Here is a 21,179-nt window from a genome sequence, read left to right as displayed (position 1 = left end):
ATCTAAATCAAATACGGGTGAGATTTTAGGCCTATTACATCCTGGGGCAAAAATTCCTCTTCATCTGTGAACCTGGGAAATCTAGAATACAAGTTATCTGTTTCTAAAGTATAGTAGTCGGAGGTACAAGGTAGACATTTCCATTACAAATAGGAAAAAATTGGAGTGAAAAAAAGGGATAATAGGCACCGACCAAGTCCAAACCCCAGCAGAACAAATTATATTAGCTTTCAAGGCTTGAAGATAATCCTGTCTTGGAGGACCATCTGGACAATGGCTCCACCCTCCAGCATGGTACTGGCCATGCTCTCTGGATTCTGGGCAGAGACCCCTCATCCCTGGGCTTCAGCTTCATCTTCCAGGCCCACTGGGACAGCAACTTGGCTCCCTTGGCTTTGGGCGGCCCCAATTCTCCTAGTCCATCCGAGTGGCAACCTCACCCCCTTGGTCCCAGCAGGCCCTGTTCTTCTGCTTCTTGGCATGGCAGCCCTGCCCCCTAAGCTTTCGACAGTGGCCTCATTCCCCTGGTACACCTCAACAGCAGCCCCACACTCCGGAACTGAGTTGGCAAAGACCCGACTCTTGAAACCTAGGAGGCTGCAGCCCCACCTTTGAAATTCAAGAGTCTGTGGCACCATCCTCTGAAACCAAGAAGGTCCTGCTTTCTGTGCTCCTTCCAACAGCTCCACTGATCTCCAAGCTGCTCCAGGGGTGGTCCTTTTCTTTTCTCGAAGGACAACAGATATAGATCCTTTGGCCTGTTTCCTGCCTGTAGAATTCCAAGAGGCAGACAGTATTTTTTTCTTCTTTCTTTCTCTGTCCCCTTCAGTCTAAGCTGAAGAGTTTTCTGCTGTGGTAGTTGGTTAGATCCATCAGTCACTGGCTTAATCTCTTTAACAAAAGATTATGTAGCCACATCCGTGGTGAAAATTCTAGGACATGTGTCCTTAATTTGTACAGTAGAATTTTCCAAATCTGTAAGTTCTCTTTTCATTTTGAACAGTTGATTTTTAAATCTGTCTCTTTCCTCTTGCAGTTTACTGTAAGTGGCAAGAAGAAATCACATGGTCCCTTTAAGATCTTGCTGAGAAATCTCAACAACTAGATATCCAAGTTCGTCACTTATAAGTTCTACCCCTTCTACCAAATGCTTAAACATAATTCAGAGAAATTCTTTGCCACTGCATAAGAAGCATCGTACTTCCTGCATTGTCACATTACATGTTCATCATTTCCTTTTAAAGCCTCACCAAAACTACATTTAATGTCAATATTTCTAGCGGCATTCTCTTGCTGACACCATATATTTTCTCTAAGATGACAGAGACTTTGTCTATAGCTCTCCTCACTTCCTTCTGAGCCCTCACCAGAATTGCCTTTGACATCCATAATTGCACCAACAGTCTCTTCAAGGCAATCTAGGCTTTTATTATTAAGAAATTTAAAACTCTTCCAACTTCTACTCATTAGCCAATTCCAAAACCACTTACATATTTTATGTATCATAGCCCCCCACTCTACCAGTCCCGAATTCTGTCTTAGTTATCTAGTGCTGCTATAACAGAAATAGCACAAGTGGATGGCTTTAACAAATAGAAATTTATTCTGTCACAGTTTAGGAGGCTAGAATTCTGAATTCAGGGTGCCAGCTCTAGGAGAAGGCTTTCTCTCTCTGATGCCTTTGAGGGAAGGTCTTTATTACTCTTCAGCATCTGTAAGCCCCGCGTTCCTTGGCTTCTTGGTGATCTTCATGTGCTTGGCATCAATCTTCGTGCCTCTGCTAATATATCTCAAAAGGGATTGACTCAAGATATACCTATACTGATATTGCCTCACTAACATAACAAAGACAACCCATTCCCAAATGGGATTATAAGCACAGGCCTAGAGGTGAGAATTTACAACACATATTTTTAGGAGACATAATTCAATGCATAACAGGGCTCAAGGTGCACTACAGCTCATTAGGAAAACCAGTCATCAACTATCTGTCACCAGTTTTCAACAGTACAAAGATTGGGATTACGTTTGTCCAGATGGATTTTAAAGATGATATAAAATATATTACCCAAAATATCCTTCTCCTAGGAAACTGTATTGTTTCATCAAGGCATTAAAAAGATTTGGCTAATACAAAAAAAAAAATATCCTTCTCCTAGGAAACTGTATTGTTTCATCAAGGCATTAAAAAGGTTTGGCTAATACAAAAGTTCCCAGCAATTCACGTTCCTGTAAATTATGTCGGGAATTGTGTGTGAAAGTACAGCTCTTGCTCGTAGCTTGATGTGCTGATGATGTGTTGTGTTTCTTTAGCAGTGGAATATTTTGATAATGCTTATTTGCAATGGTTTTTGTGAATCTGCTCTGGATGAAGGCTCACATTAACTGCTAACTGCTAGCAAATTGCATGAAATCTCATCTCGTATGTCTTCTTTTCTGTGTTTTCTTTCCTTTTCCTGTACTTGCTATTTTGCCCGTTATTAATAGGATCAACTTATATGCACAACGAGTCGTGCCTGTACCATGATGTCAGCTCCTATCTTCATTTTACTGCAAGTTTTCATGTGGTGTGGATGGTCAGTCACTTTCTCTAATTTTTCTTTGTTTTCGTTTTTGGCTTGATATTTTACAAAATAATCCATATTCCCCAACCCACAATATTAAATATCCTGAAACCAGGTTCTTAAAATCGCAGTACAAATATTGTTTTTAAATGATGCATAGGTTTCTAGTCCTAAACAAAATTTCAGTTTTCTATATTTATATAACAATCATAATATTGTCATGAGGTTTTATGTAAAGATTAAGTCCAATCCTGGGTGGGGGGGGACACATGCTTCATAATATCTTACTTTTACTAAAGAAAAATACCATAAAGACAATTTTCAAAAATGGTGACAAATTAATGGATCATTTTCATTTTATCAAGCATTATTTAAGGACTTTGAAGTCATCCATTCTTTTTTCTTTTTTTAAATAAATCTGATTTAAATGTTTTAGATATTTACTCCTAAAATATTAATAGTCTTATCGAACTATCTTATTGTAAGTGCTTCACATTTCTAAGTGCATTTTATTTGATATTACTTACATTATTGTTGCTAGGTGCTATCGAGTTGATTTCAACTTATAACTACCCTATGTTGCTGAGTAGAACTGCCCCACAAGGTTTTCTAGGGTGTAATCTTTTTTTTTTTAATCTTTACTGGAGCAGATTGCCAGGTCTTTCTTCAATAATATCTAGGCCAAATCTATCATTACTTATTAACTTTTTGGTCCAATTTCTGATTCATATAATCAACACTATTGAAAAGATGCTTTGGGACCTGCTTTTTGTTTGGTGTTCCATTTACAGTTTTGCAATTTCATTTCTGATGCTCTGGAATTGCCATGATTTTTGTTACTAGAACAACTTCTGTTGTGATTTCTTCATTGTCGTCTAGGTATTCATTGATTGCGAAACCACTAGATGGAGATGTGTCCATTACTATGAATAGAACGAGCTCATCAGAGAGGAGAAAGTAGTGTAGGAGACTGGGTCTCAGGAGATAACCACATTTGTTCTGGGATAATAAAAAGTGGCTTTTATAGCAAAAGTTTCCAGTGAGGTAAACTTAACTGATTTTAATAATTGAAAGAGAAGGCCAAAATTAAATCTCTACAAGGACACATTATGTAAATGATATACAAGTAGCTATTTGGGATATCATTTGATTGACACCTCAAAGTGTGCACAGGTTACCATACCACTTACATATGAAAAACGTAAAGAATTTTTTTAAATAATTTCCCTATTAGTAGTCATAATAGAGATAAGTAAACTTGAGCAGAAGGGCAACACATTATTGCAATATACTCTATAGGCAAGGAAGAGTATATTACACTGTATTTTTGCCTTTTATTCAAAAGTTTACTTAATCATAGAGTTTTTAGATGAGATTTCTAGGCTATCAATTAGACACCCTTAGGAGCCCTAGTGGCATAGTGTTTAGGAGCTATGGCCACTAACCAAAAGGTTGGCAGTTCGAATCCACCAGGTGTCCCTTGGAAACTCTATGGGGCAGTTCTAAGTCAGAATCAACTCAACGGCAACCGGTTTGGTTTTTCTTGGTTTAGGAGCTGTGGTGGTGCAGTGGTTAAAGCACTTGGCTGCTTATTGAAAGGTGAACAGTTTGACCCCTCCAGAGGCTTCATGGGATAAAGATGTGGCAGCCTGCTTCCATAAAGATTTACATCCTTGGAAATACCCTGGGGCAGTTCTACTCTGTCCTATAGGGTTGTTGTGAGTCAGAATCAACTTGACAGCAAAAGATTTGATGTTTTTTGGTTTAATTAGACACAAAAATCTGCATAACTTCTCCTTTTTTAATAGTTCCACTCCCTTTTTACCTTTACCTTAAATATATATATATGTAACAATGAATTTTTTAAATATTTTCATCTTAGACCCCACCCAAATAAAATTTTTAATGTTTCCATGAATATATTTTTCTTTCTCAACATAATTATAAATTAATCATGACAATAAATAAATGTCAGTATGTATTTAACTGGATGTGATCAACACATTTTAATAAGATAAATTTTAGAAGATGAAAAGAGCATGTCTGGGATTATTTGATTCTGTGTCTTTAAGGAATGAATAATGATTAGTCTTGAGAACATAAAGTAGATGAGGTACACTTTACAATAGTAAGATTTGGGCTGGGTCTTCAAAACACAGTTATCAGTATGGAACAGTGAATCCAGTCTATGCAATTTGAGTGTTGATATGATGATATCAAAGGAAGTATCATTTTCTCTGAAACAATAAAAAGTTGAAAAAATAACATAAACTATTACCAAAAAATAATGAGAGGTTAGTTGGCGATTGTTCCCCACATTGAGGACCAACAAAGGTCAGGGTATAAGCTTCAGTGTTAGTCAGGCTATAACTAGGAATTTGCTATAAATTAGCAACTGCTGACAGGAAAACTGGGATGGTGGGATAACCTCTAACGTCTTCTAAAGGGTGACATCTCTCTAAAGCATTTAATGAAGGACTCAGTCTAAACATAGTGTCCTTGCATTCTGTGGAGCCCAAAAAAGATATAGATTATGGATATACATTTGTGAATCCCCATACCATGAGGACCTCCTTAAAACACGAGTGCTCAAATGAGACTTTTTGACAGGGGCTTAGTGGTAATGAAGTACAAAAGTAAGACAAATAAAAAAACAAAAGTTTGTTTATAAACCAAAGTAGAAAGTACACCAAATGAATAATATAATTCATCAGGAAATGATAGTAATTCCAATCAGTGTTTTTAGAGAAGAAATAGTTACTTGCCATGCCATTGACGAAGTTCATTATTTTATGCAAACCCAATTTTTAAAAGCACATTATTGAATACATGAAAAAAAGTACGTAAATATAAATGAGTGTATGTATAACTATATTTATGTATTAATCCCTCTGTATAAATAGTTGAACAAATATAATAACCTCCCTCGTAAGTTAATATGTTAACTATGTTAGCTCGCCATGTAAGAGAATGCCCTTTATTTATTCAGAATGTTTTTCCTATTAAGAGAGTTAGTGTGGAGTATCCAACTAAAATATAGATTTTCTTTGAAACAGCTGGGAGTCACTAAGTAGAGATCTTCCTAAATTCAAAAGTTAGTCATTATTTAGTGGATGTCTTCACCAAAGATTTGCCTTTTGAAGGGAATTTAATAGTAACTATGATTCAGAAAAGAAAGGGCAAAAACTTCTTAGCCAAATGACCAGAAAATTCTCTTTTGGAAAAATTTATTTCTGAATGTATATAAATAAATTAAAATTTATTAAGATTTTTACTATGTACAATTAATTGTCTTAGATACTGTTGGGGAAAGGAAGGCAGACTTAGGATTTAGCAATACTTGTTTGACAGCAAAAACTCGAAGATGTTTTAGCCACTAGTATGCATGGTCTCCGATATGGATTACACCTCAACATAAAGAAAACAAAAACCCTGACAACTGGACCAATAAGCAACATCATGATAAATGGAGAAAAGATTGAAGTTGTCAAGGATTTCAGTTTACTTGGATCCACAAACAACACCCATGGAAACAGCATTCAAGAAATCAAACAATGGATTGCATTGGGTAAATCTGCTGCCAAAGACCTCTTTAAAGTGTTCGAATACAAAGATGTCACCTTGAAGACTAAGGTGCACCTGACCCAAGCCATGGTGTTTTCAGTCACCTCATATGCATGTGAAAGTTGGGCAATGAATCAGGAGGACCGAAGAACAATTGACATCTTTGAATTATGGTGTTGGTGAAGAATATTGAATATACCATGGACTGTTTTTTTGGGTTTTGGTCAAAAGAACAAACAAATGTTTCTTGGAAGAAGTACAGACAGAATGCTCCTTAGAAGCAAGGATGGTGAGACTCCATCTCACATACTTTGGACATGTTATCAGGAGGGACCAGTCCCTGGAAAAGGCCATCATGATTGGTTAAGTAGAGCATCAGTGAAAAAGAGGGAGACGCTCAAGGAGATGGATTTGACACAGTGGCTGCAACAATGGGCTCAAACATGACAAGGATCGTGATGATGGCACAGGACTGTGCAGTGTTTTGTTCTGTTGTACATAGGGTCTCTGTGAGTTGGAACCAATTTGATGGCACCGAACAACAACATATATGGTCTTCTAAAGTAAACCTTAGGGGCGAAACCATGAATGTAGCGCTGGTCTAGTTTTTTTTTTTTTTTTTTTTTAATGAGAAATGGAGGAGAGAAAAGGAATAGTAGATACCTTGATTAGTAGAGTCTTTTGAGAGAGATCCCCTATGAGGAAATGTAATAAAATTAGTCTCTTTATTTTATTTTTAATATAAATTTATATAATATTGACACTGCATCCTTTTTCTATTTTAATGTGTTGAACTGAAACTAGGCACAGATCTGTTATTTTCTACAACAGTAATCCAGACTGATTTGTCTGACCATAGTCCCAGTAGGACTTCTCTTTCTATAAAATGGAGAACGTGCTGAAGTTTCTCCTACATCTACTCATTTGTGATGTAGAATATTTTTAGAGCGTATCTCATAATTCACTTTTATTAGATAAATTTCAAGCCTATGTGGTTGCACCATGCAAAACACATAAGAAAGCATGATGAGGTAACTAAAGAGGCACAGTTTTCAATGTGAGTCAATTAGCAGACTTCAGGGACTCCAAATAACTTATCTGAGCTACCACCTCCCTTATAGAAACAAACACATCTCATCATGGCGCAGAGGAAATGGAACAAAAGGGGAAGAAAAAAAAACCCTAAAATTATAAAAATAAAAACAATGTAGTAAGAGCCAGAGCCAGAGAAAATATTTTTCTTTCTGTAATAAACTTCTAGAATATTGAGCTGATTAAGGATTTCTTTGACAAAATACATTCTAATACATAAACACATACTACAAAATACATTCTAAATACATAAAAGGGTCTCGAGTGTGTGCTAATTTTCTGTTCCATCAAATTGATACCTAACCACAGCTGGGGAGTGCTCCTGGTTAAGTGAGATTTAGACCTTTAAGGTAATATTTTATAGTTGTGGATTTTCTAACCAACCACTAGGTGTGTTGCTTTATTGAGTACCTACTGTTCATTTATCCAGTATTATTGCATAAGAAAAAATTTCTTTTCTTATTGCATAAGAAAAAAATTGCATAGCTACTGCATATTAGGCCATTTTTCTGTGTGTGAGATAGAGTCTGGAACAGTCCCATTTTATGCTTTTGTCCCAGAAGAATTATGAATAGCATTCCCTTTCACTCTTAAAACTGTCCTTATTTGGACAATAAGTTATATGGTCACCCAAGATACAGCAATAAATAAGACCAAGGCCCTGAGATAGTAAACACCTTGGCTTGATACATTGAAAACCAATATTTCTGGAGCAGAGTGAAGGGAAATTGGGGTATTTGTGAGGAGACCGAAGATGGACAGGCAAACAGGCTCCAGACCACATAAGGCTTTGTAGGCCTTGGTAATGAATTCAGATTTTGTTCTGAGACAGTTACGAAGTTTCAGGCAGGGATTGATAGGATTTGATTTATGGTTTTAACGAGATCCCTCTGACTCCTTTTTGGAGGAGAGTATAAAAGGGCAACCATAGAAGTACTGAGACAAGTGAAGCAGCATTTACATGAGTATAGGCTGGTTTTTTAGGCAAGAGAAGATGGTTGCTTGAACCTGAGATAATGAAAAGTAGAAGGTTAGGGGATATAATTTAAAGTTAGACTTAAGAGGACGTGCTGATGGATTAAATTTGAGAAAAAGGGATAAGATCATATGACTTATAGTTTTGGTCCTCTTTTCACTACTTCTAGAAGGACCATTTACTGAGATTCAGAAGAATAATATTTTGGGCAAGTTTAAGATCACTGTGAGACATACAAGAGGAGAAGTGGTAGAGATTAGTGGATATATTAACCTGAAGATATAGAAGTATGAATTAGCAAATAAATGAAATGTAAAGGCATAGAGCTATATCAGATGGCTAGGGAGAAAGTTTAAATGAAGAAAATAGGACAGAGAACTAACCACTGGAAAATGCTAACATTTAGAGGGAAGAAAGAGAAGGAAATCAAACCAAGGACAGAAAGAATGCAAACAAGTTTGGAGGAAGAACAGAGAGTGCTAACCAAAGACACATGAGAAAGTATTTCAAGAAGGAAGAAATATTCTACAGTATCAAATGCTCCTGAAAGGGCAAATTGTTGTTGTCGTTAGATGCTGTCCAGTCGGTTCCTACTCACATGTATAACAGAATGAAACACTACCCAGGCCTGCGCCATCTTCAAAATCATTGTTATGCTTGAGCCCACTGTTGCAGCCACGGTATCAATCCATCGTGAGGGTCTTCCTCTTTTTTTGCTGACCTCCTACTTTACCAAGCATGATGTCCTTCTCCAGGGACTGGTCCCTCCTGATAGCATAAAAGGGCAAGTAGTATGAGGACTAAGAATTAAACATGATTTTATGATTTTTGTTTAGATTTGAGAGGTAGCTTTAGGAAAATAACAAAATTTTCCTGTATTGGTTCTTTCCTTCACGCCTTTCTTCTAACAAACAAAAAGAGTTCTACTGCCCTAAATTACCATTCAAGAAAGTAATGTTATTTACTATGCGACTGGCACTGTATTAAACGCTAGTGAACATAAGGAGTCAAAGCACTTATTTTCTGGGACCTTGGAGTCTTTGCAAAATTATTCTGAAGAAGAGAAGATACATTTCTTCTGTACTCTGTTATTTTGAATCTTAGAAGATGATTCTTGAATTCTTAAAAGGAGATGCTTAAGAGAATTAATAAATGAGTTTTTTTTTTTTTAATGCAATTAAATACCTTAAAAGGAATAAAAGAGCATGGAAAATGTTACACAATATAGAACCTAGGAATAAAAGAAAAAGAATAAATTTTCCTTTAGTAGGGAACTTCATGAGCCAACAGTAGAGAATGAGGAATCCAAGTAAGTATAATCATTGCTTGTATTTCATGACTCTCTAAACAAAACAGATCTCTGTTTTCATCTTAGCCTTTATTTTGGATATATGTTTTCTGAGTGTCCTCTTTTTGTTCTCTGCTCACCTACATTATTCCTTTTCTTATTTTAATTCTTGATGAACATCCAGATGCTACATGTGCACAGTATGTTCACCTTAGAAACTGAATATAAGGCGTATGGAGAATGGAAGTTTATTTCTTAAACTTATTTTACCAGTCCCAAATATGTCTGTACAGAGCACAGCTGCTAAAATCATTTTTCTTGGGAATTACAAAACATGCTGTTAAATTTTATTCTTGTGTATTTCATTTATAAATATACAGGAATTTTTGATACTATGAAAGTAAGTTTTCTATTTAATAATTGAAGTATTACTCAAAAGGATTTATTATCAAGTATTTTCTATCCTAATCGTCAGAATCTACAATTAAATTTTAAAACATTCAAATGCTAGGAATATTGCTCTGTCCAAAACTGCTGAACAGTAAAATCTAGGAGAATGTAATTTATTTGAATTCACATTAAAGAAATTTTGTAAGGTGAGTTCAGAGTGCACAAAACATGGCATGCTCTGTAAGTTGTCTCGCTAAATAGTTTTCAAGATTTTTATTCTCCATTTCCTTTCCAACAGGAGGATTATACTGACTGTGGTGGCGTTTCTGGATTAAATCCCTCCCTGTGGTCTATCATTGGAATACAGTGTGTACTGCTTTGGCTGGTATCTGGCAGCAGACACTGCCAGTTATGACCTTCTAAAACCAAAATCTGCAAAATTAAACTACAGACCCTGCCAAAACATGAGCCCTCAAATTGCATTAAGATAGGGTCAACTGTCAAATCAGCAGAACATTAGCTGGGCCTTATCAAAAAAACCAAACCCATTGCCACTGAGTCGATTCCAACTCATAGCAACCCAGTAGGACAGAGTAGAAGTGCCCCATAGGGTTTCCAAGGCTGTAAATCTGTACCGGAGCAGACTGCCACATCTTGCTACTGTGGAGCTGCTGGTGAGTTCCAACCACCGACCTTTCGGTTAGCAGCCAAGCGCTTAACCACTGCACCACCAGGGCTCCTTATAGCTGGGCCCATTCCATGGCATAACTCTAAGGCACCCACTGGCTGCATGTCAGGGTGTCAGATCCTTAAACTTGTGTGGATACTGCATCATCTATGTATAACATCAAAGCAAAATTCGATACGTGCTCTACTGGGAAATTTGAAAAGTTGTTGTTGCATTGTTGGTGATTTCATGTAAAAGGGCTTCCTGTGACATCATTTATGAATCATAAGAACTGTCTTGATTGTGACCTGGAATGTTGACTTGCTGCAGTCCTTGTTCTTTTACTACCAATAAGATCCCTAGAAAAAATCCCTAGGGGTGGAAAAGTTATTTTTGCCTTCACATATTCTTCTGTTCAAAAATGATTACAGCTTTGACTAGTTATTATTGGAAAATATAGAGAGAGTGAGAGAGAAAATCAACATTGATCTAAATTGTTGAACTATAAGTGGCTAATTTTCTATAAAATTTGCCATGAATAAAAATGCCTTACGAAGAATGGCTTCTCTGCCAAAAAAAAAAAAAATGTAACTCTATTGATGACCAATTAAGCTCTGGTGTGGTAAAGAATTGATGGTTTGAAAATAATTAACTAAGAAATTATTAAACTAAAGGTGCTTGATGGTGAAATTTGAATATGCAGCATCATTCTTCATAAATGTAAGCCCTTAATCAATGCTTCAATGTAACGTCTCCTGTGTTCACAGTACAGTTATGTAGTGCTAGCCAGATATTTCAAAATGCTCTAAGAAAAGCTTGTGGGGGGGAGGGGAAAATGTTTTTTCTTGTGATAAAAGAACTTTGGTTACCAAGGGTATTTTGCATGATGCTGCTGCTATTTTAACTTTTCAGTTTGTTTTTCTCTTACTGTAGAGTGTAGTCCATTGAAAAGTTAACCGAGTGACATTATTGTTATGTAAGAATCCGAACCTTGCAGTGTAATGCACTTAAGTCATCTTTAAAAATGTTGTTAAACTACTCTGAATATACTGTGCAATGTGAATGCTGGACAATTGGGTGAGGTAAACGGTGAAATGGAAATTAATGGATTTTATACAGATTCATCCTTTTGCCTGAAAACGTATGTACAGATATTTTAAGTACATAAATCAGATTTGACACATTTATTTTTTGAAAAGTACATATATATGTTCTCAATGAAGATTCATCCTAGGTTTCCTTTTTGTTCTTTGGAATAGTAACACATATAATCCACAAACCCCTGCGGCTGCTGCTTTTGTCCCTCTATTTAAAATTGTCTGGTCACTTGACCAAAATTTCAGTACAGTTTGATGATGGTTTTACAATAATCTGAACAAATAGGAAACCTTGAATCTATACGTATGCACATGAATACTTGATTAGGAATAATAAAAATTTTTTTTATACAGCCTCATTGGTGAAAATGGTTAGTGTAGTAAATCTGATATTTCATTATAGATTAATATGGTAGCAGAATATTATTTATGCTCTTAGAATTTATTTTCCAGAGTAAACAGTATTTGATGAAATAGTAAAAACACTGAATGTGTTAACTAGTAATAGTGAATAATTTTGCTGAAGGCTGGAAGTGTGCAGATATTTTTTATGGTAAAATGGATTTGTTCTTTTTTTGAACATGCCAAATATTGGTGTGTGTATATGCTGGAAATTTTCTTAAATGTAATTTTAAGTCAAAATCTTATTAATGGTATCCAGCATGCTTGAATATGATCCACATATCAAAGATATAACCAATTATTTAGCGTAGTTTAAAAGATATATTTGTTTTGTTTTTAGCTTTACATACATTTGTAATTCCAACCCATCACCCATATACCCTAGGTGCCATTTATGTACATTTCCTTATTTAAAATATTTTTTTTATTTAAAAAAGGGGGAGAGGGAAATGGAATCACTTTGCCAACTATTGTTCTAAGAGTTGACATCAGTTACCATTTCTAATGCATTGTTGTGATTCTGTAGTCTCATTTATAACTGGTATTGACATTTTAGAAAACGCCAAAGTGATTTAAAAAAAAATGGAACTTCTCATTCTAGTACCAATATATCTAAATCATGTTGTTTGTTAATTAAATATATAAAACTTATTGTTAACTTTTGCTAGAATATTTTAAATCATGAAAGCGTTGATGATTTAAATCATGAAGGGGATATCAAAATACACAAGTGTCTTAGTTTGTGTATATGAATGACACACATTAAAACAATCATATTGCTTCCAGCATACAACAAACTACCATAAAATTATGTTTAAAATTTATTAAATATATTTCCATGGCTAATGTCACTGATATAGTATGTTTTTATCAGCGACATTATTGTTGTATTATCTCAGTTAAATTTGGCATCTCTTGGCAGGGTCCTATTTGATTTCTGTTGCCATCAAAATATATTTACATGCACAAGCCTTGCTATGATTCTTTATTTTCTGTTGTAGAATAAAGTTGTATATTATGACAGCCACATACCTGGTTATAAATTGGATAAAAATATGCTCTCTGATCTAAAATTGTCCTCGTTACTGATACCAGTCTTCACACTTTTGGCATACTGTTTTTTAAGACAGTAACACTTATCAAATTCTTCTATTAAATTTAGGGTTTGGGAGTTTGACAAGAACTTTAATTATAGCTTGCTAATTAATAATACTACTACTAATTTTTTTTTATTAATATTGACTTCCAAAGATGAAACAGTAAAAGAGATCAAGAAAAAACTTTTAAAATTGGCTTCACTTATTTAATTTTTGCTAGACTCAAGCTTAATGTAGTTTTTCACAAAAACAAAATCAGAATAAATCTTGCACTGGTGTTGAGTAACAAGAAGGAACTTTGCATTAATGACTTCTTTATATTTTCTTCATTTGAACAACCAGCATTACTGCCAAACACCAACCGTGGTCCATATTTGTAACAGGTTTTTAACATGACATAGTTAGCAAGTTTGGGTGAAGAGATTTTTAGGTCCTGGGCCTATAAGATTTTAGTATGATCTTTTTTCATGTTTCTAATGCTTAAAGCATTATTGCTTAACTTGGAAAAAACAAAACAGTGTTGCTGCCATTTGTAAGTTTTCCTATAATATTCCTTTTATTAACTTTAAAACTGGCCTTACTGGGTTCAAATAGGCAGTATCCCTTTTAAGTGACCTTTGCAACCCAAGTGTTACTTGCTTATTTGATGCTCTCTTGTATTTTACATCTCATTTAAATATTTGTCGCCACCAAAGCTTAATCTTATGTCTTAATTCAAAACTCTCACACTATTCCATCAATCATGTCAGTTGACGTTAAAATTTCTAGAGGTATAGAGTCTGACTTACTGAAACAAAATGGAATGTTGTAACTTTTTAAAAGTGTAGAGTAGAATGACTATTTCATTTGCCCAAAAATTCAAATAATTTATTATTATCTGGAACTTTTGTTGTTTCCCCATAGCAGAATGTTAATATTGTTAATATTCAGTGTATATATCTGTAAAGAGCAAATCAATAAAACAAAGTATCAAGTATTGGAAAAAATTGCAGAATTTCAAAGAATTATACCGCCCTTTTTTTTTTTTTTACCAATAGTTTCACCTACTTATTTCTATTTCAAATAATTATCCTAAAGAAATTTCACTGAGACTAATGGGATACCGTCTTGTATAGATGCCAATTGAGTTTACAATGTGACCTGACAAAGCTGTCTTTTTTGTTGTGTCCTATGATTGTTGGATCATGCTTTTGGGGATATTTTATTGAAATGCTCAGTGTGCATCCATGCAAAAGACCAAGTGGCTTTTGTGAACAATAGATCCTTTCTCCCCTTTATTATGTTCTCTTGACACTTTTGTGGAAATTAACTAGCCTGGTTAAAAAAAAAAATTTTTGTAAAAATTTGTATGATACTGTTATAAAAATATTTATAATCCCAGAAAATGTTGTGTTAATTCTTGTGCAAAAACAGTATATTCAGAATAAAAGTTTATCATTTAAAGTCACTACATGGTTTGGATTATTTGCTTTAAGACCCAGTTGAAACATACAGAGTGCTATGTCCTTGAGTACATTTTAAGAAAGCAAGCCTTCCTGTGGAGAGAATTCTGGACAGAAAACTTTAGACTACAAAAGTGCTTTTACAGTTACAAACCCAGCTAACAAATAAATACACTTGCACCTCCTTTACATAAATCTAAATCTTTTCCTGTGTACATCCACCATCAAGGCATTTGGGAAACCTACTGAATCAGACATTAGACTTTTATTGTAAAAGAAAAAACCCTAGGCAAAAATAATGTTCCCATGTTTCTTTTAAGACCTTGGGAAAATGGTTTGAAAGAAGGAAATTAGACTATCTGAATGTGCATATCTTTTCTACATCTAATATTTAAATATTTCTCCAGCTTTATAGCAAGCAGCAGTTGTGGCAATGAGGTGCAGTATATGAAGTTTCAAAACAGCTGTATTAGTTCTTTTTTACCTTTCTACCCCCTCACAGCCTGCCTTCCAATGCTTACTTAATAAAGTAATGAGGCTGGCATTGTGGGAAATCTAGTATAAGCCTACTTTTCTACTTCTTTCTGGGGAATCCCATAAGAGAACAAAAATGTCTACACATGGGTGGAATGGAGCATGTAGGTGCCAGGGATGACTACTGGAAAATCTGACCCCTAGTTTCTGATCAAGGCATTTCAACGGGAAAAATGCTACTTAAAAGTGTAAAGTAGATAACATTTGTTTTTGTAGCATCTGGCTTCATTCTGTACCAATTTATCCCCTCAATCTTCTTACTCTCCTGAGATCCTCATTTCCTCTATCAATCATCTTGTTCATCCCCTGCCTTTTCCCTGGAGATTTCACTTCATCAATTTTCCTTTCTCAAGACTATTCAGTCTCTCCTCTCCACGGTCTTCTTGCCCTCTGCTTACAAACACACACCTCTATGTAAAACAAACAAAAAGAAAAATCTGTTATCCACTGCTGTCGATCAACTCTATTAAGCCTTATAGTTTTTCACCTAGAATTAAAATTTTCATTTGTGCATCCAGCAGACACATATTGATAGTCTCTTCTTGTTGCTAAATACTCAACTAGACCAGAATCTAGATCTGCAATGCATTTATTGTAATAATAGTTAGTTCTTGTATTTTATGCTATTAATTTTTTTAAATGTAAACCTGGACTCAAATATCAAGTTATAAATTACAATTATTAGTATGTTAAAGTATACCAAAATACACACTCATCATACAAATTTTTTTTTTACGTTTGAACTAACTGTGTCGATATGTTTTTCAAAATGTTTTATGATAATAATACTTTTTGAGTATCTCAGGACTTCGACATGTCTTTAAGGATTACTTTCAACACCTTCAGTTTCTTTAAAAAAAAGTCTTCTAAAAAATAAGCAAGTTCATCATGAACTTTATATGGTAGAGATGTATGGTTTAAAACAGCTTTCTCCTTACACCTCTGTATGAAGTTTCTATGAAAAACGTGCTCAAGATAAAAACCAAATTGAACAGATGCTAAGATTTAGAACCAATGCAGTTAAAAGTGCTCACGTTTCACGTGAAACATTCTAGAGAAGTTAAGTCTTGTCCGAGGCCACTAGCTCCTTTTGTCAAAACTGACCTCTGAGCCTGAATGGGCTGTCTCAGTAATTTCTGCACTGCAGTGGTTCCGGACACCAGCTCTCCAACACAGCAGGAGGAGACTGATAAAAGGACAATGCGTAATATACGTAGGTTGAAGGTGTCTATTTCCTGTATTAGGAAAGGCTGCTCTTTTCTAGATATCTGCTCTTCTCTAATGGTTTAGTCTATTAAAAAATGATCTTTATTTTGTGAAATTAAGGGATAATTGATGATAACTGTAGCAAATGTTATTCTTTAGCAGCATTTAGATGTTTATTACAGGAAAATAAAGAATTGGCAAACTTATGTCAGTTTTCATTACCTGTGCACTCCTTCCCCCTTTTTATCTTAAAATTATACCAACCTGTAAAATTTCTACATCCAGTAGCTGCTGCCCTCACCCTTATTGTGAAGGCAGCATAGCTCAGGGGTAACTCTGGAACCCAGTGCTTAGATCTGGCTGCTGACTTAACTACTTATTAGCTTTGTGACCATGGACAAGTTATATAATGTCTCCAGGCCTCAGTTACCTCGTCTGTAAAATAACCACAGTAACCACCTTGTAGGGTTGCCATGAGGATTAACTGATATAATTAATATAAAGCACTCAGCATAGGGCTCAACACTGAGTGAGTAAGCATTCAACAAAGATCTAGGTGGCATCAAGTTGATTCTAAGTAATAGCGGCTCCATGAACGAAACACTGCCCGGTCCTGCCCTAACTGCACAATTGTTTGCTATGCTTGAGCTCATTGTTGCAGCCACTGTGTCAATCCATCTCATTGACGGTCTTCCTCTCTTTTTGCGGGCCCTCTACTTTACCAAGCATGATATCCTTTTCCAGGGACTGGTGCCTCCTGATAACATGCCCAAAGTAAGTGAGATGATCTTTTGCCATCCTTGCTTCTAAGGAACATTCTGGCTGTACTTCTTCCAGGAAAGATTTGTTCATTCTTTTGGCGGTCCGTGGTATAGTCAATGTTCTTCACCAACACCATAATTCAAAGATGTCATTTGAACCACAAACAACAAAAGGACATTCAATATGGCTTGAGGGGTGTCCTGAGTGATCTGAGAGGACATGGAAAATGAGGCTGGAGAGACCAAATGGGTCAGAGCCTGGAGTACTCTATAGATCACATGAGGAGTTTAAGCATTCAGAAAACTGAAAACTTTTAGGAGCCCTGGTGGCACAGTGGTTAAGAGCTACAGCTGCTAACCAAAAGGTCAGCAGTTCAAATCCACCAGCTGCTCCTTGGAAACTCTATGGGGCAGTTATATTCTGTCCTATTGGGTTGCAATAAGCCAGAATCAACTGGACACCAATGAGTTTTTGGTTTGAATATTTTTAGGCACAGAAGCATATAATCAGATTTGCATTTCAGGAAGAAATGTAAGTTATTGGAGGAAGAACACCTACAGGAAAGCAGACCAATTAAAGAGGCTATTGTCAGGATGAGACACTTGTGACTAGCAGAAGGAAGGTACATAGAAAGAAGTAGACTGATTTTATAAATATTTAGAAAGGAGAAAGGAAAGAACTTCATGAATCACTGGTTGTTGAATTGAAGAAAAGAATTTACAATTACTCTTAGGGTCCTGAAGCTTAACATTGCGGCTAATAGTCCCATTCTCCAAGATAGGGAACACTGAAGGGTGCCCTGTTGGAGGGTAAGGTGGGACAGGCAATTCTGAAAAAGAAAGTGAGAGAGCACGCTTTTGAAATATTGTGAATGAGCCTCTGTACATTGCTGAGTATACAAAGGAGATAAGATCCTTGTTGCCCAAGAGTATACATACACTGGGAAAATTATTTTCAACACTCACTACACATTAGACATCCTTTATTGAAGGTTTTATTTGTTTTCAGCTGCTTACCAAAAAGCTGGCGTTTGAATTCTGGAAGAAAGGTCTGATCCACTACAGAAAAGTCAGCCATTGAAAACCCTATGGAGCATGGCTCTACTGTGACACACATGGGATCGCCATGAGTTGGAAACTACAGTCCCTTTGCACCACCCAGGGACTACCAAAAAAAAAAAAAAAACCCATTGCCATAGAGCCAATTCCGACTCATAGCAACCCTGTTGGACAGAGTAGAACTGCCCCATAGAGTTTCCAAGGAGCACCTGGTGGATTGGAACTGCAGACCTTTTGGTTAGTAGCCATAACACTTAACCACTATGCAACTGGGGTTTCCCCAGGGACTACAGTTGCTGCCAAATATTTTGTAAACATTTTAACATTTTCATCTCTACTTATGGTTAAGATGTCACACCTTCCAGAGGGTTTCTTCCACTTCTCTTTATAAATTAGCATTAATCTCACCTAGGAACATGCCATGTCAGACAGGGAAACCTAATAGGTTTGAGTTTGAGACTATCTCATCCATAGCTCAAATCTACTCCTAAATTGTCTTTTTTTTTTCTTTTTAATTACCTGGAACCCTGTAGTTTGGATAATACATAGAAGGAGATTCAATCAAAGAGATCGATTGGATCAGAATTAGGAATCAGAATCTGGGATTAGCAAAAATGAGCCAGGTCAAAATCTATATTTTCAACATAGGAAATGCACTGTATCTTTTTTTAGGTGAAGCTTAGGGATTTTCCTCCTGTCAATTTGGGTCCTACTTTAGTCCTTGTTGCATGTACAGGTTTTCCCTACTATCCAAAAGTAGAGAGCATTCCTATGAAACTTTTCCTAAACCAAAATGGCATAAAGCAAAGAAGCAATTTTCATTAATTTATATGGGAAAATTTTTTGAGCATTCCCAGATCCCAAAAATAACCTACCGAATTATACCAAATAACATATAAAACCTCAAATAACACTAACGTGTAGTAAATGCAGGAATGGTGTGACAAATGCACAGCCTTTATAAAGTAGAAATAATGCACGCAGAGTGTAATTTCACTTACCACAATCGGGAAGACAGTGAGCACATTGGAAGGCTGAGAGGTGATGGTGGTAAGGATGGTAGCCCAGCAGGCAATGGCACATGGGGCTGGGTCGAAGGGCCTGGGTTGGAATCCCACAGAAAAGCAGGATTTACATTAACTGTGTGTGCCAAGGGATGAGTCCTACAGTTAGAGAAATGCATGGGGGACAAGTCAAGTATGGGATCTCGCAATGCATACTGCATTTATATGTCACTAGGCATTCGATGGGATATGGCTGGGTCTTCAATAAGGGCGGAGAAATTTGAAAGGAGCCTGATCAAACCTGTATATAAAATGGGCAGCGAAAGTGTTGATGTAGACATTTTACCAAGCCTCTTGCTTGCCTGCTTAGGAGGAGTGCGAACGGGTGTGGCTCTCCCGCTGAACACTCTTTTTGCTTTCCACCTTTTTTCATAAACGTGTAAACCCTCTTTGGTTTTTTTTTTTTTTTTTTTTCTGTTAGCAAAAACAGATACTAATGTACTTCTTTCCTAAAAGCAAAGTGGTGTAAAGGGAACTTTCGAAGAGTGGGGGAAACCTGTATCTGATCCTCTAAAATTCATTGTCCCCCAGCATAGCTTGGTATGTCGACCTACAGCCTCAGCTACAGGGTTCCTTTGCCCCTTTCTACTGTGAAGCCTCAGCAGGTATGCTGGTTCCATGATCTTAGCCACCTGTTGGAGCCCACTCAGAAATTTCCTGATCTCCATGCTGGTGACAGAGAAGGATCTGTCTTTCCCCTACAACTATGCTTTTTTTTGCATATGTGACACATACTAACCCAGTACTGCATACTAAAGGATGTGTAAATAAATAGTGGAAGTGTAGTGCGAATATGCTAATTTGGTCTGAGATGGAAAAAATTACTCTATCACAGTTACTGGAGAAAATGGGAGAAAAACAATGAGTTTTTTTTTTTTATGTATACAAAAAAGAACTCTAAAATGAAATTAGAGTAATCTATCCTTTAAGTGAAACCCTAGTGGTGTAGTGGTTTAAGTGCTACAGCTGCTGACCAAAAGGTCGGCAGTTCGAATTCACTAGCTGCTCCTTGGAAACTCTACAGGGTAGTTCTACTCTGTCCTATAGGGTCGCTATGAGTCGGAATCGACTGACGGCAGTGGGTTTTTTTTTTTTTTTTTTATCCTTTAAGTAATTTTGTTGAAAAGAAACTTATTTCAGACTCACACTTTTTCAGTCTTCTCTACCCATTGCTCAGCTATATGTGGTGGGTAAAATTTTACTCTCCACTACTTAGACAACTGTCACAATCACTGAATTGATGAGAATAGGAATTTAATCCTTAAGGTCACCTGATGTGAGAGAATATGATTTAAGGCTCTGTTTTCAGTTTTAAAATCTAAGAATAGCTCTGGGATTCCCATCTGTCTTAGATATCTAGTGTTGCTATAACAGAAGTACGCAAGTGGGTGGCTTTAACAAAGAGAAATGTATTCTCTCATAGTCTAGGAGGCTCTAGCAGTCTGGATTTAGGGCACCAGCTCCAGGGGAAGGCTTTCTCTGTCACCTCTGGGGGAAGGTTTGTCGTCAATCCTCCCCTGAGCCTAGGAGTTTCTAAGTGCAGGACCCTGGGTCCAAAGGATGCACTCTGCTCCCTCCTGACTCATCTTGCTTGGTGGTAATGAGATCCCTATGTCTCTACTTGCTTCTTTCTTCTTTTACCTATTGTAAGGATAAAAGGTTATGCAGGCCGCACCCCAGGAAACTCCCCTTGTATCAGATTAGGGCTATGACTTGAGTAAGGGTGTTGCATCCTATCCTACTCCTTTTTAACATAACCTAATCTAGCCTTATTAACCACAGGCAGAGATTAGGATTTACAACACATAAATTATATCAGATCACAAAATGGAGGACAACCACATAATACTGGGAATCCTGGCCTAGCCAAGTTTGCACATATTTGGGGGGACATTATTCAATCCATGACAACATCTAATGTCATTTTAGTGTGGTTTCCTGTGGATAAGACATTATTAAATTTTTTTTTTTTTCAT

At 36.3% G+C, this 21,179-nt stretch overlaps 1 protein-coding gene across 3 annotated transcripts in view; it reads left to right on the top strand.

Annotated features, from left to right (window-relative positions):
- Positions 1–14,578, top strand: part of CACNA2D1 (calcium voltage-gated channel auxiliary subunit alpha2delta 1) — a 542,050-nt gene extending 527,472 nt beyond the window's left edge. For all 3 annotated transcript variants that reach the window (XM_049894495.1, XM_049894496.1, XM_049894497.1), the window contains one exon: positions 10,173–14,578. In XM_049894495.1, the coding sequence (XP_049750452.1) occupies positions 10,173–10,289 (117 nt within the window). In that variant the 3' untranslated portion in view covers positions 10,290–14,578. The remainder of the gene's footprint in view (positions 1–10,172) is intronic.
- Positions 14,579–21,179: the final 6,601 nt, after the last annotated feature.

Source organism: Elephas maximus, chromosome 8, assembly GCF_024166365.1.
Source record: "Elephas maximus indicus isolate mEleMax1 chromosome 8, mEleMax1 primary haplotype, whole genome shotgun sequence".
Taxonomy (NCBI): Eukaryota; Metazoa; Chordata; class Mammalia; order Proboscidea; family Elephantidae; genus Elephas; species Elephas maximus.
This window is presented reverse-complemented; position numbering and strand designations above follow the sequence as displayed.